The sequence below is a fragment of the Myxocyprinus asiaticus genome, chromosome 5 (genome assembly GCF_019703515.2).
Source record: "Myxocyprinus asiaticus isolate MX2 ecotype Aquarium Trade chromosome 5, UBuf_Myxa_2, whole genome shotgun sequence".
NCBI classification, from domain to species: Eukaryota; Metazoa; Chordata; class Actinopteri; order Cypriniformes; family Catostomidae; genus Myxocyprinus; species Myxocyprinus asiaticus.
The window spans coordinates 46290934-46309130 of NC_059348.1; the positions used below are offsets into that span (position 1 = coordinate 46290934).

Genomic DNA, 18197 nt, shown 5'->3' on the forward strand with positions numbered 1-18197 from the left:
ATGTGAGGTAAAATGGATCTCTATATGGCAAGTCACTATATTTGGCAAGTATGCATGTTGTTACTATAATTGCATATCAACTATTTATAATGCATTTGTAAATAACTTAAGTCATCAATGAACCCCTATATAAACCCTTAACCAAGGGGACACAAAAGGGATAGTTCACCAAAAAATGAAAATTCTCTTATCATTTACTCACCCTCATGCCATCCCAGTATGACTTTCTTTCTTCTGCAGAACACAAACAAAGATTTTTAGAAGAACATCTCAGCACTTTTGGTCCATTTAATGCAAATGAATGGTGGCCAGAACTTTGAAGGTCCAAAAAGCACATCAAGGCAGCATAAAAGTAATCCAGAAGACTCCAGTGGTTAAAGCTAAACTATAAAATCTCATCCCTGCCCAGTAGGTGGTGATTTGCACAATGAATGCGTTTTTGTTGATTTACATTCTTCATGCATACCACTACCTACTGGGAAGGGAGGAAAATTTATAGCAAAAAAGGACTTAAATATTGATCTGTTTCTCACCCACACCTATCATATCACTTCTGAAGACATGGATTAAACCACTGGAGTCATAAAATCAATTAATTTTATGCTGCCTTTGTGTACTTTTTGGAGCTTCAAAGTTCTAGACCAACAGAGCTGGGATATTCTTCAAAACTTCTTTGTTTGTGTTGAGCAGAAGAAAGAAAGTCATACACATCTGGAATGGCATGAGGGTGAGTAAACAATAGGAGAATTATTATTATTTTTAATTAATTTTTTTGGTGATCAATCCCTAGGAGGTAGATGAACAAGGCAAAAGAAATTGTACCTTAAAAGACTGGCCAAATCACACATGAAAGGGAAGCATTTTAGTTATATTTTCAGGGGATGAAAAATGGATTGATATGGGTAGATGAGTGGATGTAAATGAGCTCAGTGGACAAATGAGTGAGTAAGGTAGTCTCTAGTGAACATATACAACTTGGCCTGGTTGGGCTGAGACAGAGTAATTCATATGAATTAATAAAAGATTGAAGGAGGGTTTCCTGTAAGAGGATTTCCCGTAGCATTTGATCAGGCAGCAGAGTGTAGGTGAGATCCCTCTCTATCTCCATCCCATAATCACTGGGAAAAGCCAGTCATACCATAGTCTGGAAAATCAATAGGAGACAAGTCAAGTCATTTTTATTTGTATAGCACCTTTCACAACACACATCGTTTCAAAGCAGCTTTACAGAAAATCATGCATTAACAGAAAATGAAACTGTAATATCTATAAGTCATCATTGTGTAGATTGATAAAATACGATTGTGAATTGTGTTTAAAAATAAGTAATTAAATAATAATTGTATTTAGAACGCCAGTGAGCAAGCCGAAGGTGACTGTGGCAAGGAACACAAAACTCCATAAGATGTTTGTTACTGTGGGGGCCAGTTTCCCTCTGGCTAACATCATGAATATAGTGCCAATAGTACTTATGTACAGTATAGTGCAAGTCATGGTTTAAAATTATTAAACTAAGTAAGTGTTAAGGGTCAGTGTTTAAACAAAGATTTTGTATGAACTGTAAGATTAATGACTAATGTCTTTGAAGTCCATCCTGGATTAACTGCAGAAGTTCACATAGATGCAATTGTCCTTGTTAGTTGGCTGATGATGGGTTTTATTGGCAATTAACTGATAGTCTATGTATTCCATTATAAGAGTGAAGTCCATCATTAGACCGAGGTGATGCAGGGAGAGATCAGTGAGGTGCATCGCAGTTCAACCGGCCAGTCATTTTGGTGAGATCCGGTGGAGTCCATCTTAAATCCAAGGTTCTGGCAGTGGCATATGAATTATCCCATGTCTTATGGTTGGAGTTAGCATCAGTTCATCCTCTGAAGTCCATCGTAATAGACGGAAGTGATGTTTGGCTGGCACCAGCTGCTATTAGTCCTCATCACTCAGAGACGCGTAGCAGTGGAGTCCAACACGAAGCAGGAATGGAGGTGGATCCAGCTGGTTCTGGTGACTTCAGGATAGGAGTCCCGAGGTTGAGATAGGGAAACAAATATAATAATAATAATAATAATAATAAACTTTCTTTTATATAGTGCCTTTAAAGAGGCCTCTCAAGACGCTTTACATAGAAAGGAAAAATAACAAATAAAAATACAGAGCTTAATACAAATGGATAAAACATGCATCTCAAAACAACTAATGATAAAACACAGTAAATAAAGTGATAGTATTAAATTAATTGAATACAACAGTATCAATTAAAAGCATCCCAGAAAAAATAAGTTTTAAGACATGATTTAAACTCACTAAAAGACTGAACTTCTGTTAGTTCTGAGTGTAGAGAGTTCCATAGCTTCGGAGCATAAGAAGAGAATGCCCTGTCACCCATAGAGCATAAACGAGCCTGAGGAACAGTTAAAAAAACAGATTTAGAGGAGCGGATATCGCGCTTTGGTGTGTACATGGTTAAAAGCTCAGACAAATATTGGGGAACCAAACCATGCAAAGCCTTGTAGGTAAGCATAAAAATTTTAAAATCAGCACGAAACCTGACAGGGAGCCAGAGCAAGTATTCCAAGATAGGAGTGATGTGATCACTTGCCCTGGCCCTAGTCAGGATTCTGGCAGCCGAGTTTTGCACATATTGCAATTTATTTAATGTAGATTTTGAGACTCCGCCAAGGAGAGCATTGCAATAATCAATGCGAGAGAAAACGAAGGTACTGATCAGCTTTTCAGCCACAGAGAATGATAACATAGGGCGCAGCCTTGCAATGTTTCTGAGATGATAAAATTATGTTTTAACAGTATTTTTTACATGTGGATCAAATTATCAAATATAACACCCAGATTTTTCATTTTTGTTTGAAGCTCCAAAACTGAGCCCTCAATGGAAAGAGTTAAGGAGCCAGCCTTCTGAAGCTGGTGAGGAGATCCAATAATCATAACCTCTGTCTTATTACTCTTAAGACAAAGAAAATTTTGAGCCATCCAAGTTTTTATCTCAGAAATGCAGTTTGAAAAAAAGGCATCTGCCAGATTTTCACCAGATTGAGAATTAATATATATCTGTGTGTCGTCTGCGTAGAAATGATAATTAAGACCAAGTGATCTTAAAAGCTAACCAAGAGGAAAAAAATAAATACTAAAAAGTAAAGCGCCCAAAATTGAACCCTGTGGGACACCAGAGTGGACTGAACCAATCTCAGACCTGTTACCACCTAGAGAGCCAAACTGCCTACAATCAGAGAGATAGGACCTGAACCAGTTTAATGCAGTACCGGAGACACCAAAGACAGATTCAAGACAGGTGAGTAAAACAGTGTGATCAACAGTGTCGAAAGCAGCACTGAGATCAAGAAGGATGAGAATAGAAAAAGTCTGAAGCCATTAACAAGTCATTTGTGACCTTGACTAGAGCCGTTTCTGTACTATGACATTTCCGAAAACCAGACTGAAATGGCTCAAAGATATCATTGAGAATGAGGTGATTGTGTAATTGAGAGGCAACAGCTCGCTCTAAGATTTTGCAAGGAAGGGAAGATTTGAAATGGGATGGAAGTTGCTCAAATTGTCCAAATCCATATTAGGCTTTTTTGGAACTGGAGTTACATCAGCAATTTTAAATGCTGCAGGCACAACACCAGTACGCAAGGAGTCATTTATTATGTCCAAGACAATGGGACACAGAGAGGCAAAACAGGATTTGAATAGACTAGTCGGTAGAGGATCAACTATGTTAGTGGTAGCTTTCATACGTGATACCTCATTAGAGTAACATGGTCGAGTTGAGAGAAATTTGTGCCGGAGAAACAAGACAGGCTGAGAAATGAAACAAAAAACAAAAAACAGATGTGGTAGCAAGAATATTTTTCAGAACTGTGTCTGTCTTAGTGCTAAAAAAGTCTAAAAACATGTTACACAGTGGAAGTGATGCAGGCAAGGTGGTAGAACAATTACATTTCAGCAATCTATTAATAGTATTGAATAGATGTCTTGGATTATTTTGATCATTTAAAATTATTTCAGAAAAATAACAGGTTCTGGCTGTCATGTAAGTTGTCTTTCCAAGCCTGGAAATATACATTCAGGCCAGAAAGATGCCACTTTCGCTCCATTTTACGACAAGCAGCCTTCATTGAGCACAGATTGTCATTATACCAGGGAGCAGAACGCAAAGAAGAGATAGTCTGTGATTTCAGTTGAGCAAAATCATCTAAGCCAGATGAGAGAACAGTGTTTAACAGAGAAATCTTGTCTTCAAGAAGATCAGAAGAAGAAAAATTTAAAAGAAACTTAAAGAAGAAACAATAGTTTGTAAAAGCTGACAAATCAATAGATTTCCATTTATGATATTGTAGTGTGAGAAAAAGAATTAATGTTTGGTAATTCCTTATTAAAAATGATGGCGACAGAGGAAAACTCAGACACAAAAGAACCATTTGCAATAACAAGGTCTAAGGTGTGACCTTTGTTATGTGTAGAACAGTCAACAAACTGGATCAAATCAAAACACTCCAATAAAGACAGAAAGTCCTTTATCAATAGTATCAATACTGAGTCTTTTGAATCAATGTGGATGTTAAAGTCCCCCAAAATAAGAATTCTCTTGAACTTGAGGCACAGCAGAGACAACAAATCAGCAAACTCAGACAAAAAGGCTTCATTAGTCTTTGGAGGTCTGTAGACTATAGCGATGATGGTAGTGTGAGGTGCAGAGACACTCAGAACGAGGCACTCAAATGAAGTGAACTGTGGTACAAACACTGGACTTATGTTGTATTTTAGGTTGTGAAGCACCGTAATACCCCCACCTCTGCCAGAGAGTCATGGGAGGTCAAACAACTCATAGCCCTTGGGAGTAATTTGATTAAAGAGGAAACCATGTTTCTGTTAAGCATAAAAAGTCTAGTTTTATTTCTGTTATAATGTCCGATAACAACAGGGCCTTGTTATTCACAGAGCGTGCATTAAAAAACTCTGTTTTAACCAGACTCAGAGACAGAGAAGAAGACGGGAAAACCTCCAGACATGGAAGCGATGACATATTGTTAAAGTCAACGCCAGTATAAATCAGTCTTTTGGCTTTCCGCCGAAACAGTGGAATAGAGATGGCAGTCGAAGACAAAGAGACAAAACTGCATCTTGAACTGCGAGTTGGATGCAATATTCCTTTATTTTGACAAAGTTCATGAGAGTCTTTTTGGCAAATAATAGTTCCATTTTAAATTCAGTAGCTGCCGTGCAGTGTACCTTAAAGCCATGAAGGGACCCACATCCACAGTAGCCTCAAAGAGTCGTAAATCCTGAGCAAGGTGACAGCAGGGTTGACTCCACCATAGGAAGCTCACATATAATAACAGCAGTCCAAAGTTTAAAAGGTAATCCCACATCGCAATGAAGAATAAATAAAATAGTGCTCAGACTATAAAAACATAAAACATCAAGGCTCCGAAAATCCGCGCTACCAGTAAAATAAATAAATAAACATTTTAACGGTGAGAGGAGCGGCAGCCAAATGTGGCAGCGTTCCCTAAATAATATTAGCATAGATGCCATTCAATTTATTGCAGAGTTATAGATCACGATCAATGTTTCTGGTTTCTGGTTCCGGCAGACCTAACTAAAGCAGCCTAATTGTGAGTTGAAGGATAAATTAGGTGTATGCCTGGCTAAATAGATGAGTCTAGACTTAAACTGAGTGAGTGTGTCTGCATCTCGAACAGTGTTAGGGAGACTATTCCATAGTTTAGGAGCCAAATATGAAAAGGATCTACCTCCTTTTGTGGATTTTGATATTCTAGGAACTATTAACAGGCCATAATTTTGCAATCATAATGAACGTGATGGAATATAGAGTGGTAGAAGGTCACTTAAGTACTGCAGAGTTAGACCATTCAAAGCTTTGTACGTAGTTAACAGAATTTTAAAATTAATACGAAATTTAACAGGTGGCCAATAACGATGATAAAATGGGGCTAATATGATATTTATTGGTTCTAGTCAGCACTCTGGCTTTTTTATTTTGAACCAATTGAAGTTTATTTATTGATCTTGCTGGACATCCTCCCAGTAATGCATTACAATAATCTAGTCTTGAGGTCATGAATGCATGAATTAGTTTTTCGGCATCAGCAACAGAGAGCATGTGTTGTAATTTAGCAGTATTTCTTAGGTGGAAGAATGCTGTTCTACAAACATTGGTAATTTGATTTTCAAAGGACAGATTGGTATCAAATATAACACCTAAGTTCTTTGCTGTTGAAAACGATGTAACAGTACATTCAAGTTATATTTTAGCGGCTTGTTTTTAGAGGTTTTTAGTCCAATAATTAGTTTTGTCGGAACTGAGGAGATGGAAATTTCTGACCATCCGATCTTTTATTTCATTGATACACTCTGCTAATTTGGAGAATTGTGAAATTTCATCAGGTTTTGAAGAAATATAATCTTATTCCACGATTCCTGATAATATCTCCCAGGGGAAGCATATACAAGGAGAAAAGCAGAGGCCCTAAAACAGATCCCTGTGGCACTCCATACTTTACTTTTGTTTGGTTTGACAATTCCTCATTTACATAGACAAAGTGGTAGCGGTCTGCTAAATAGGGCCTAAACCATGCTAATGCAAGTCCTCAAATGCCAACATAATTCTCTAGCCTATTCAAGAGAATGTCGTGATCTATCGTGTCGAATGCAGCACTAAGATCTAAAAGCACTAGAAGTGAAATGCTGCCGCGATCAGATGATAAGAGCAAGTCATTTGTAACTCTGATAAGTGCAGTCTCTGTATTGTGATGGGGCCTAAATCCTGACAGAAACTGTTCATATATACTATTTCTCTGTAGAATTTAACATAGTTGGGAGGATACTACCTTTTCTAGTATTTTCGACATAAACGAGAGATTTGAAATCGGTCTATAATTAGCCAGTTCTCCAGGATCAAGTTGTGGCTTCTAAGCAGTTTGATAACTGCCATTTTAAAGTTTTTGGGACATTTCCTAAGGATAGCGAGGAGTTAATAACATTAAGAAGAGGTTCTGAGATTACAGGGAATACCTCTTTTAAAAGTTTAGTTGGTATTGGATCTAACTTACATGTTGTGGCTTTTGATGTTTCGATAAGGTTTGATAGCTCTTCATGACCTATGATGGCGAAGGATTGAAGTTGCACATGAGGAAAATTATGAGACACTGTTTTCTGAGGTACTGTGACAGATGATTGCATAATTCCAATTTTATTTCTGATTATTTCAATTTTATCAGTAAAGAAATTCATGAAGTCATTACTATTGTGCTGCGACGGAATATCTGGTTCAGTTGAGGCTTTATTCCTAACCAATTTAGCCACAGTACTGAATAAACACCTAGGATTGTTGTGGTTAATTTCTATGAGTTTACTCAAATATGCTGACCTGACAAATTTTAGTGCCTGTCAGTAGCTTTTTTCTTTAATTTTCTTTAATCGAAGGGGGGGCGACACTATCAAAGAGTGCTAGATAAGTCTGTATCTATATTTTCTGTTATTTCATCAAGTTCTTCTAGGCTTTGGGGCTTACTGAGTGTATGAGATAGATCTGGAAGATTATTAGTGAAGCTATCTTTAGTGGTCGAAAGAATAGTTCTACCTGAACGATAGCGTGGTGTAGATTGAGTAACATTAGCTGATCACAGCAAACAAGAGACGAGGTAATGATCTGAGATGCCATTGCTCTGTGGTAGAATTTCTATATTATAAACATCAAATCCATATGACAGAATTAAATCTAGCGTATGATTATGGTGATGAGTTGGTCCTGTCACATTTTGTCTGACTCCAAGAGAGTTGAGAATATCAATAAATGCTAATCCCAAAGTGTCATTTTCATAAGTATGTGAATGTTGAAGTCACCAACAATTAAAGCTCTATCTACAGTAACTACAAGATCTGATAAAAAATGTGCAAATTCACCAAGGAAATCAGAATAAGGCCCGGGTGATCTACATAGTGTAGCAAGGGCAAAAGATGACAGTTTTTTTTTATTTATATCTGATGATGTCACATTAAGCATTATTAGTTCAAAAGACTTAAACTTATATCCTGTCCTCTGAGTAACACCAAAAACTTCACTGTAAATTGTAGCAACACCTCCTCCTCGACCCTTCAGACGAGGCTCATGTTTATAACAATAACCTGGGGGAGTAGATTCATTTAAACTAATATATTCATCCAGTTTAAGCCAGGTTTCAGTCAAACAGAGCGCATCCAAATTATGATCTGTAATAATTTAATTTACAATTAGTGCTTTGGTAGAAAGAGATCTAATGTTTAGTAGCCCTACCTTCATATGATGTTTATCTTTAATTATTATTATTATTTTTTTTTTAAGTTTGACCATAATAATTTTTTTTTTCTAAATTATTTAGTGAGAGTTTTGTGTTTGGTAGTTTGGGGAACAGACACAGTCTCTATGTGATTTCTAAGTGATACAGTCTCTATGTGTTGTGGTTTATGTGACCTGTGTGATGTCTCAAGGCAGCTAGCAGACGTTTGGATTAACCAGTTTGTCTGCACTGATGCCTCTCTCCATCTTTCTGGCAGGCTTTCATTCTTTCTCCACCTCCACCTCCCTCTTTTTCTCTCTTTCTCTCTCCCCAGTGCAATTCAGGTTAATTCTCTTCACGTTAGTGGGGCTTGATTGGCAAGACCACAGACAAGAATATTACAGTTGAACTGATTTGTGAGGGCAAAAGGGACAAGAATGCATTAAAATGAAAAATGGCAATTTTTAGTGTATGAGAAATGTATGATAAAAGCTTGAAAACCAAGAACACTGTGTAGCATTACATTGGCTGAATCTAAAGCTACACAGTGTTCTTGGTTTTTCAAGCTTTTATCATACATTTCTCATACATTAAAAATTGCCTTTTTTAAATGCATTCTTTTCCCCTGATTTTCTCTACCTTCATAAGCTCTGGTTGTCTTTATCATACATTTTTTTATGCTCTTTAAACTGTAATAATTTAAGTTTCTCAAACCAACAGTGTTTAATTAACATGCATTCACATACAGTGTGGGTTAAATCATAAAGATGTATTTTTGCATTGCATCCTCAGCGTTCAAATGACGGATTAAAGTCTGCACGCATCACAAACGATATTGTCCATTTCTACATCAAAAATGCCATCAACCAGCGATGGCATCCTTTTGAACTCATCTCTGCCGGGACTCGAACCCGGAGCCTCTGGATTAGAAGTCCAGCGCGCTATTCCATTGCGCCACAGAGACTGAGCCTCACAAAATAGCGTAAAGCGAGGTCATATTCTGCATCAGTTTCCGCATCCCGCAGCATCAGGACCAGTTTACTATTCGTCCAGTAATTGCGCCCTGTTCCGCTAGGGGGAGCTCAGTCCCCTCTTCACACTGCGCAGCAATGGCGGACGGCCACCCTGCGTGTCCGAGAGGTGAAACGAAAATGGTTTATTTTATCAGTTACAAAAATATTAACACGGACCTAGCAGAAATAACAGGGCCTGAATAACACCGTTATGCTATTTAGAGACCGCAATAACTCAAAAATACCAATTGTTCACGAGGCTGGATTTTCAACATCCTCTGTGCAAACGCTTTTCTGGACCATCAGAATTAAAAGAACTGAACGGTAAAATAAATGTATCCCAAATTTGTTCGTTGCATTAACAAGTCAGATTTCTGTATCGATTTCTTTAAATGGCATTAATTTGTATTTTGGCAAATCAGCCCGTAAAAAAAAGTCTGTCAGGTTCGGCATCACTCCACACTTGTTAACCCGATGCAATACTAAGAAACGAAACACGTTTGTTTATTCTTCCGCTCCTATAAACTCCATCTAGTTTCAGATAGAGATAAATAACCTTTAGATCGTGATTTAGTTTTTTTAAGTGGTCGGGAAGAGAAACGATGAGAGAACAAGTGCTCCAGGATCGAGTGTTTCAATAAACATTACGTGTAGTGATTGAGTGAAGCCCGTAATCTAAACCAATCCATTTTATGGCATTAACATTTAAATGAAAAAGCCCACAGCCATCTCTGACATTATCATTCAGGTGAACAAGATTTGAGGAGAATAATTTACCCATTGCAGTCTAACATTACATAAGGAGTTGTCTGGGGTTATTTGAAATATTAACTGGATTATAACCTCTTTTTCACAAAATCTCCTTTATTAGTGGTTACTATAAAACATTATCATTACCTTTATCCTAAAACATGAGGAAAACACAAATAAATGTTGGGTTTATCAGCAAAACATAGTGGCACCGGATGGAAAAGCTGCAGAAAATTCGGAGGGTAACCGTATACTACTTCTTACTATGAATTTCCCCTCTTCCCATCCAAAGCAAGTCTTGCTGTCATGAAATCACATCAGTACACAAGGAACGTTTCAGTTTCTTGTTCAGAGTGATTGGCTACACTGTAAAATAATTAAATGGCATTTTATCCAGCTTATCAGTATTTTTGAGTCACAGATACTAGAGGTAAACCGATATATCGGTTTTACCAATCAATTGGTGCCGATAGTTGCTTTTTGGAACTGTTGCTATCTGCAAAAATATATGGCGATAGTTGCTGGTAGTTTTTTCACCATTTCGTCATTTCAAAATAAGAGTTCCCAGTTAGTTTCAGGCTAGTTTATACATAAAAGTCTCGCGTTATGCACCAAATCTGAATATTTTCTGGTTATTTTGGGGATTTTGGTTGAACAATAAACTGCATCTGGGATTTTATTCATTTAGGACTCTTTGTCTGTGCCCTTCATAGTAAGAAAAGAACTATAAAAATTGCATTAATTAAAAAAGGAAGAAATGATGTGGTTATTGTTATAGGCTTATTTATTGCTGTTTGTTGACTTTATGTTGTTATTTTTCTTGCCACAGTCAGTCAACTGTTGTGTGGTGATATTAGGAGCTCAACTTTTAACTTAATTAGGTTTGTTGATTGTCACTGTTATTGAGGTTTGTGTGTTAAGAGTTGAGGTCTATGTCAAACAATTGTATGTACTGCTTTGCAAGACAAATCTATCTTCAGATGCAAAGACGGCAATTAACTTCATGTAAAAGTAATTGAAATGGTGACAAAATGAAAGCTCTCCTATAGCGAATTGATAGTTGGCTGAACAAAAAATTAGTAGTTCTCTCAACAAGAAGTTTTGCATTTAGTGAATAAACAAATCCAAACTGAATAAAAGCAATGTTACTGAGGACAATTATTAAGACAGTTGTTGAGAGAACTCAAATGTTACTGCATCATGTTGCCTTTTATTCAAGTTTGCTCAACAATTCTTTTTTTACAGTGTAGCTGATGTTGTCCAGAGTATAGAGTTTTTATTAGTTATGAGTTTTGCTACCCAAAGTGATGTTATTCGTCAACACACTGAATTGAAATCAAGCACAACTCAACATGGTTAAGACCATTGCAGTGACCGTAAAATGGGCCAACTGCTTTAGGACATGTAAAGGAAAATAATATAATGTAAACAAACATAAAAGACCCAAATTACTGTTATGTTCACATTATTACTGTAAGGGTCATTGCAAATTATATAAGTGTTCTGTCCCAGTTTTTCAGGTTACTGCAAAACAGAAAGCTTTTAACATGAAAAAAATAGGATTTTTTGTGTTGACATATTTTATAATTTATTATATTAATGAATTTGGTCCATAAGGACCTTTCAAGACAGACAAACAAAAGAACACTTTCTCTTCTTCATGTGTACGTCTTACACAGTCTCTCACATCCATGGGTTTACATGGCAGCAAGTGCGACTGATGTGAGAACAGTCAGAGCAATGACAACATAGCCAGAACGATAGACTTCGGGTATCTTAAAACCCTTCCCAACATCCCACATCTGAGAGACAGAAAGAAAGAGACACAGAGAGATTAACCAAAATTATATCTAAACAGAGAAAAGCTAAAATTGAGGTATTTGGTCACATGTGATTGGTTATGCTTTTTTGAGTTGAGTCATTTAAGGACATCCATGTATGAGAGTGTTAATTTATTTTATTAATTAATGCGTGTGTGTGTGTGTGTGTGTGTGTGTGTGTACCAGATGACGGATGCCATTGAAGGTGTGGAAAGCCACTGGGAAAGCCAGAGCAAATTTGCTGAAAGCAAGGAATTGGGGCCCGAAGGACATGGAGTGAATCAGATCAAGGTAATATGGAAAATTCTCCGGTAACACCAAAGCGGCAAGTGCAAACGCAGAGATACCTGAGACAGAGACAACATTATTATTTAATATCAACAACCAAGCACTGAATACAAAGAGGTTATTTAATGGTTAATGAAGAAGCATTCTTCTAAGGCAATTAGTTACCTCCGCTAAGCGCCACTCCTGTTCCTCTGTGTGAGATTGACATCATCATGGGCATAGACCACCTGCAAAACACCATTATCAAAAAAAAAAAAAACTGGATCAATTTTGTTTTGTTACAGAAAAAGAAGGTAATAAGGATTGGTTGACTCATGTCATCAAAAGTAATAATTCACTAGTAGGAAAGGTGTAGTATTAGGCTGGGCGATATATAGAATATTCTCAATATTATTGCAATGATTTTGCTGGGGATATAAAATTAGGCAATATAGTGAATACTGCAATGACTGTAGTGTGCTTTTTATTTGGCAACTACGTTTCCTAAAGACTGCGTCATTAGGCAAATTTCACGATCCTTCAGGGCTGCTCACTTCATCAAAATAAAATCTAAAAAGTCTGTTAAAAATGTGATTTGTTAAAATCAAAATATTAATTGAATTATGGTACATTTGCCCAATAGTGATCAGCTGATTAGGATGATCAGCTGAAAGGCAGACACTGGAAAGCAAACACTAACCTCAGTAAGAGTACCGCTTAAACAAATATTTAGTAGCCTTCATTTTTGTGGTTGCTACAATTTTATTATTATTTGTGGCAAAGCAAAACAAACTCTGAAAACATAATGATTATGTCCCCAAAAGAGGGGACTACAAACTTATCAATTCCTCTGATCATTTACTCACCCTCATGATATCTTATTATTGATATTTTTTCACACCAAAAGTGATTGTAGCACTTTAGAAGGCATTAATCTAACTGCTGGAGTCGTATCAATGACGTTTATGCTGACTATCTGTTCTTTTTGGAGCTTCAAAATCTGATCACCATCCACTTGCATTTAAAGGACCTACTGAGCGGAGATATTTTTCTTCAAATGTGTTGTGGTGATGAAAGAAAGTCATACACACCTGGGATATCATTGTAAATGGTGAGCAAATAATGAGAGAATTAAAATTTTGGGGTGAACTATCCCTTTAAGCATGTTTAAGAATAAAGGACTTTGAAAAATGACAGAAGAAAATCTCTGTATTAGTACAAGAACTTTCACAATGTTCTCACACAGACCACCTGACCTTCAAGTGTGTAGTTTAAATGTCTGACATTCAGATACCAATATATCAGTCTCAGAGCTGTCATGTTTAACAAGGACATTTGTCAAATATACAAACAGTCATTTATAGCTTTAGAAAAAAATGCAGAAAAGAAAATGATAGAAATTCAAACAGGAGACAGGTACTCAATGTTGCAAGTAGTTACACAAGCAGAATTCACAATCCTGCTGATGGTAAGATCCATACACAGCAAGATTCAGACTGGGTAACACTCACCCGTAGATGGTTATATGTGGCGAGACAGGTCGGTTGAGTCGTGTGTTTTTTGTCCAAAACTTGTTCATTTCCTCTTTAGCTGTGGTTCCCATAGGAACGGCACTAGACAACAGGGAAGAGAAGAGCTTTATAAGTACAAAATTTACATTCAAAAACACTCCTAAGACAGACATTCTTAGCATGAAAGATGTGTAGGGACAATCTTCGAATGAAGAAAAACACACAAAAGTAATACTCACTGTCTGTAGAGCAAGGCGCCAAACTGTGACCGTGATGTGTATAGACCCTGCCGGGCCACCATCCTTAGAGAAAACCCAGAAAAAAAATTGTCAGGAAATAAGTGAAGGAATACAAACACTAACACAAAGTTAAAGCAGTTAAAGTTTCCAATAACAAGGTGGTTCCTCAAGATTAAGTGAGTAGTATTTGGCTGGCCATGTGAACCTAACGTGGAAGCCCCCTCCATGAAGGACCTTCTCCATGAAGATTTAAACAGCTTTTATAAGCTGAATGATAAGACTGGAGTCTTCTTCTCATGCGAGTGCTCATGATTTTATACACATGTTTCAAAATAACAATTCATTTCTCAAGGAGTACAACTTTTTTTAATGAGGAAAAAAATAATGAGTGCACCTTTAATCATAAGCAACATTACAGGTCCTAGCTGCTGAATAATCAGTGCTTGGTTATATAAAACATGTGACACATCTAATCTGATGTAATTCTCCACAAGTGGAAATAAGTTCACACTGTCTGTTTATCAAAAGTACAGTAATGAGAATCCAACAGAGACAACACAAAAAGGGACAGGTTGAGAAAATTCCTGTCAACTTATCAACATTATCAATAAAATCTACACCCATAATAAATTATTTTTATAATTATTATTCATATAAAATGTAAATTACAGCACGTATAGATGCTGAAAGCAAAATACAGTGTATCTAGAAGAAGTATAAATACACAAAGCTATTACATATACATGACGTGCATTTAAACAGAACAGATCAAAGTGCAGTAAAAGGAGTTACATTTCCAACACATTAACGACGTCAGAAAACCTTCAAATATCGCGACTGCAAAATACTTATCGCTGTTTTATCTGATCGTACTGTCACAACGATAACTTTAATCTTAAACAAATTACAGCGCAAAACTGTCACATTTAAATAAGAGCATGTTCGTACTGACCTTAGAAGCAACGCCATGTTTTGGAGCTTGAGTAATCGGACGTGACGCAACCGGATATAACGACTGCACCCTTTGAGGTCCACCAGCTGCCGCCATTTTGAAAAGGTAAGCGTCATGTGAGGTCATTTAGATAAAATGGTTTAAAAATCGCACAGTTTATATTAATAGTTGGTTTTAATAACGTATACAAGCTAGGAAACAGTTACAATTCATTTTGATTTTTTATTTATTTCATTTACATGTTCACAGTTTATTTTGCAATGTGGATTCAGTTTCAAAACATGTCACGTTCAACCTTGAACGTTAAACATCTAGAGATATTAATGCAACTTCTATGTTCATTTACTATTATATTTATATTTCTGACAAATATTTAAATAGAATTGTATAATTAGAACAGTCACTAGCAATTATAATAACAATTCTATTGTATACACTTAAGAAAATCAGTCTATTATTAAGATTTATATATGTATTTTAAATGTCTGACAAATTTAAATCAAACTGAACAGTGTAATTTTTAAATAATGTGCATAACCTGAATTCAGGATATATGTGAAGTATTTAATTAAACTTATTGAGGAGGACGAACTTTAAAAACGTAGTCAAAATGTATATGTTTTAAACAATACAGTTTGGTAAGTTACAAAGCAACAGTTTTTTGTGTCAGTATCTGAACTCATTTTATAATTGGCCAAGTTAAGTATATTTGAATACATTTAATTTAAACCATTTGTTTAAATCTTATTATTGCAAATTGAATTTGAATTGAATTTTATTTTAGTGTTTACCATAGAATTGTAGTAGAACTGCATTATAATACAGTCACTCATGAAACAACTCACAAATTACAGGACTCCTACTCCCAACCCTGTGGTGGACCAACAACTGGCTGACGACCTGAATGTGTTCTACTGCAGATTTGAAAGGCCCAATCTCACACCCCACACCCATTCTGACCTTCACTTCACACAAACACCAACACCTCCTGCAACCCCCTCCTCCCCCATCCTGCTACTCAACCTGCACTTAAGATCTGTGAAGGTGATGTGAGCCGGGTCTTTCGGAAACAAATGACAAGGAAAGCTTCAGGCCCAGTTGGCGTTTCACCTGCATGTCTTCGATCCTGTGCTAACCAGCTGGCCCCCATCTTCACACAGATCTTCAACAGATCACTGGAGCAGTGTGAAGTCCCATGCTGCTTCAAACGCTCAATCATTATTCCTGTCCCAAAGAAACCAAAGATCACAGGACTTAATGACTACAGACCTGTTGCTCTGTCACCAAGGACCCCTCTGTCAAGCTCCTGAAGTTTGCAGACAACACCACTGTCATCGGCCTCATCCGAGATGATGATGTGTCTGCATACAGAAGGGAGGTTGAACAGCTGGCTGTCTGGTGCAGTCAAAACAACCTTGAGCTGAACACGCTCAAAACGGTGGAGATGATTGTGGACAAGCGGAGATTGTGGAGGAACACCCCAACACTGACCCCCCTCACCATTCTAAACAGCACTGTGGCAGCAGTGGAGTCATTCAGGTTCCTGGGCACTACCATCTCACAGGACCTGAAGTGGGAGACCCACATTGACTCCATTGTGAAAAAAGCCCAGCAGAGGTTGTACTTTCTTCGCCAGCTGAGGAAATTCAACCTGCCACAGGCGCTGCTGATGCAGTTCTAATCAGCAGTCACTGAGTCTGTCCTCTGCACTTTAGTAACTGTCTGGTTTGGTTCAGCTACAAAATCATATATCAGAAGACTACAAAGGACAGTTCGGACTGCTGAGAGGATTATTGGTTGCCCCCTGCCCCCCCCTTCAAGAACTGTACACTTCCAGATTGAGGAAAAAAGCTGAAAAAATCACTCTGGACCCCACTCACCCTGCCCATTACCTTTTTGAACTGTTGCCTTCTGGCTGACGCTTCAGAGCGCTGAGCACCAGAACTGTCAGGAACAGTTTTTTCCCTCAGGCTATCCATCTCATGAACAGTTAAATTGCCCCATTGAGCAATAACTATGTGCAATACACTTTAGTCTTTTTTATATGTATCCAACACATCCAACCTCTTCTGCCATTTCATTCCTTTAAAAAAAACAAAAAAAAAACATTTGCACTGTACATAACAGATTGTATTTGCACTGTACATAACAGATATCAGATTTGTATTAGATTTGCACTACATATGTGTATGTGTGTGTATGTACATATGTGTATAATTAAATTTTATTTTTTATTATTATCTATGTTTTGCTGCTGTTTTTGTATTGTTTTTGTATTGTTGTACACTGGAAGCTCCTGTCACCAAGACAAATTCCTTGTATGTGAAAGCATACTTGGCAATAAAGCTGATTCTGATTAACTGGCACCAACAGACCCCAAACTTTTTTCCATAAAGTTGTTCAGTACATAAAAATCAAAGGCAGGTAAATATTTGAACAGTGGATGTACTATTTTTCACACAAGTGCAAATGTAAAAAAAAAAAAATAATAATAATAAATAATAAATGATGTGTATATATATATATATATATATATATATATATACACTACTGGTCAAAAGTTTTGAAACACTTGACTGAAATGTTTCTCATGATCTTAAAAATATTTTGATCTGAAGGCGTATGCTTAAATGTTTGAAATTAGTTTTGTAGACAAAAATATAATTGTGCCACCATATTAATTTATTTCATTATAAAACAAAAATTTAATAATTATTATTATTTTTTTTTAAATTGATGACTTGGACCAAATAATAAAGAAAAGCAGCCAATAAGTGCCCAACATAGATGGGAACTCCTTCGATACTGTTTAAAAAGCATCCCAGGGTGATACCTCAAGAAGTTGGTTGAGAAAATGTCAAGAGTACATGTCTGCAAATTCTAGGCAAAGGGTGACTACTTTGAAGATGCTAAAATATAACATAGTTTTAGATTTTGTTTAGTCACAACATAATTCCCATAGTTCCATTTATGTTATTCCATAGTTTTGATGACTTTACTATTATTCTAAAATGTGAAGAAAAAAAAATTATAATAAAGAACGAGTAAGTGTTTCAAAACTTTTGACCGGTAGTGTATGTACATATATATTTGTAAAATATATTTACAAATATTTAAATACTCAAAGTCTGAAATTCACAGCAAAAATCCATTCAGTAGATGTTTAAAATCCATTCAGTAGCAATTCTATGATCCTAAACAATATTTGGCTGTTAATCAACAAATTATTGAGGATAATGATATTCAGCATGCATCATGTAAACAGATTATGCCAACTGCATGTACACAGCGTCTCTTAAATATGCATACACACACATAGACATACACAACCAGTTATACATTATA

The 18197-nt window shown here is 36.5% G+C and overlaps 1 protein-coding gene and 1 non-coding gene across 2 annotated transcripts; both read right to left on the minus strand.

Annotated features, from left to right (window-relative positions):
• Window positions 1-9190: 9190 nt before the first annotated feature.
• trnar-ucu (transfer RNA arginine (anticodon UCU)) lies at window positions 9191-9264 on the minus strand. The gene has a single exon. It is a non-coding gene; the product is annotated as a tRNA-Arg (tRNA).
• Window positions 9265-11248: 1984 nt separating this feature from the next.
• sdhc (succinate dehydrogenase complex, subunit C, integral membrane protein) lies at window positions 11249-14914 on the minus strand. Its single transcript, XM_051698111.1, has 6 exons — window positions 14853-14914; window positions 13901-13963; window positions 13662-13763; window positions 12337-12398; window positions 12067-12230; window positions 11249-11865 (listed from the first exon to the last, which is right to left on the minus strand). The coding sequence occupies exons 1-6, from the start codon at window positions 14867-14869 to the stop codon at window positions 11761-11763; spliced, it is 513 nt and encodes a 170-aa protein (XP_051554071.1). The 5' UTR covers window positions 14870-14914; the 3' UTR covers window positions 11249-11760.
• Window positions 14915-18197: the final 3283 nt, after the last annotated feature.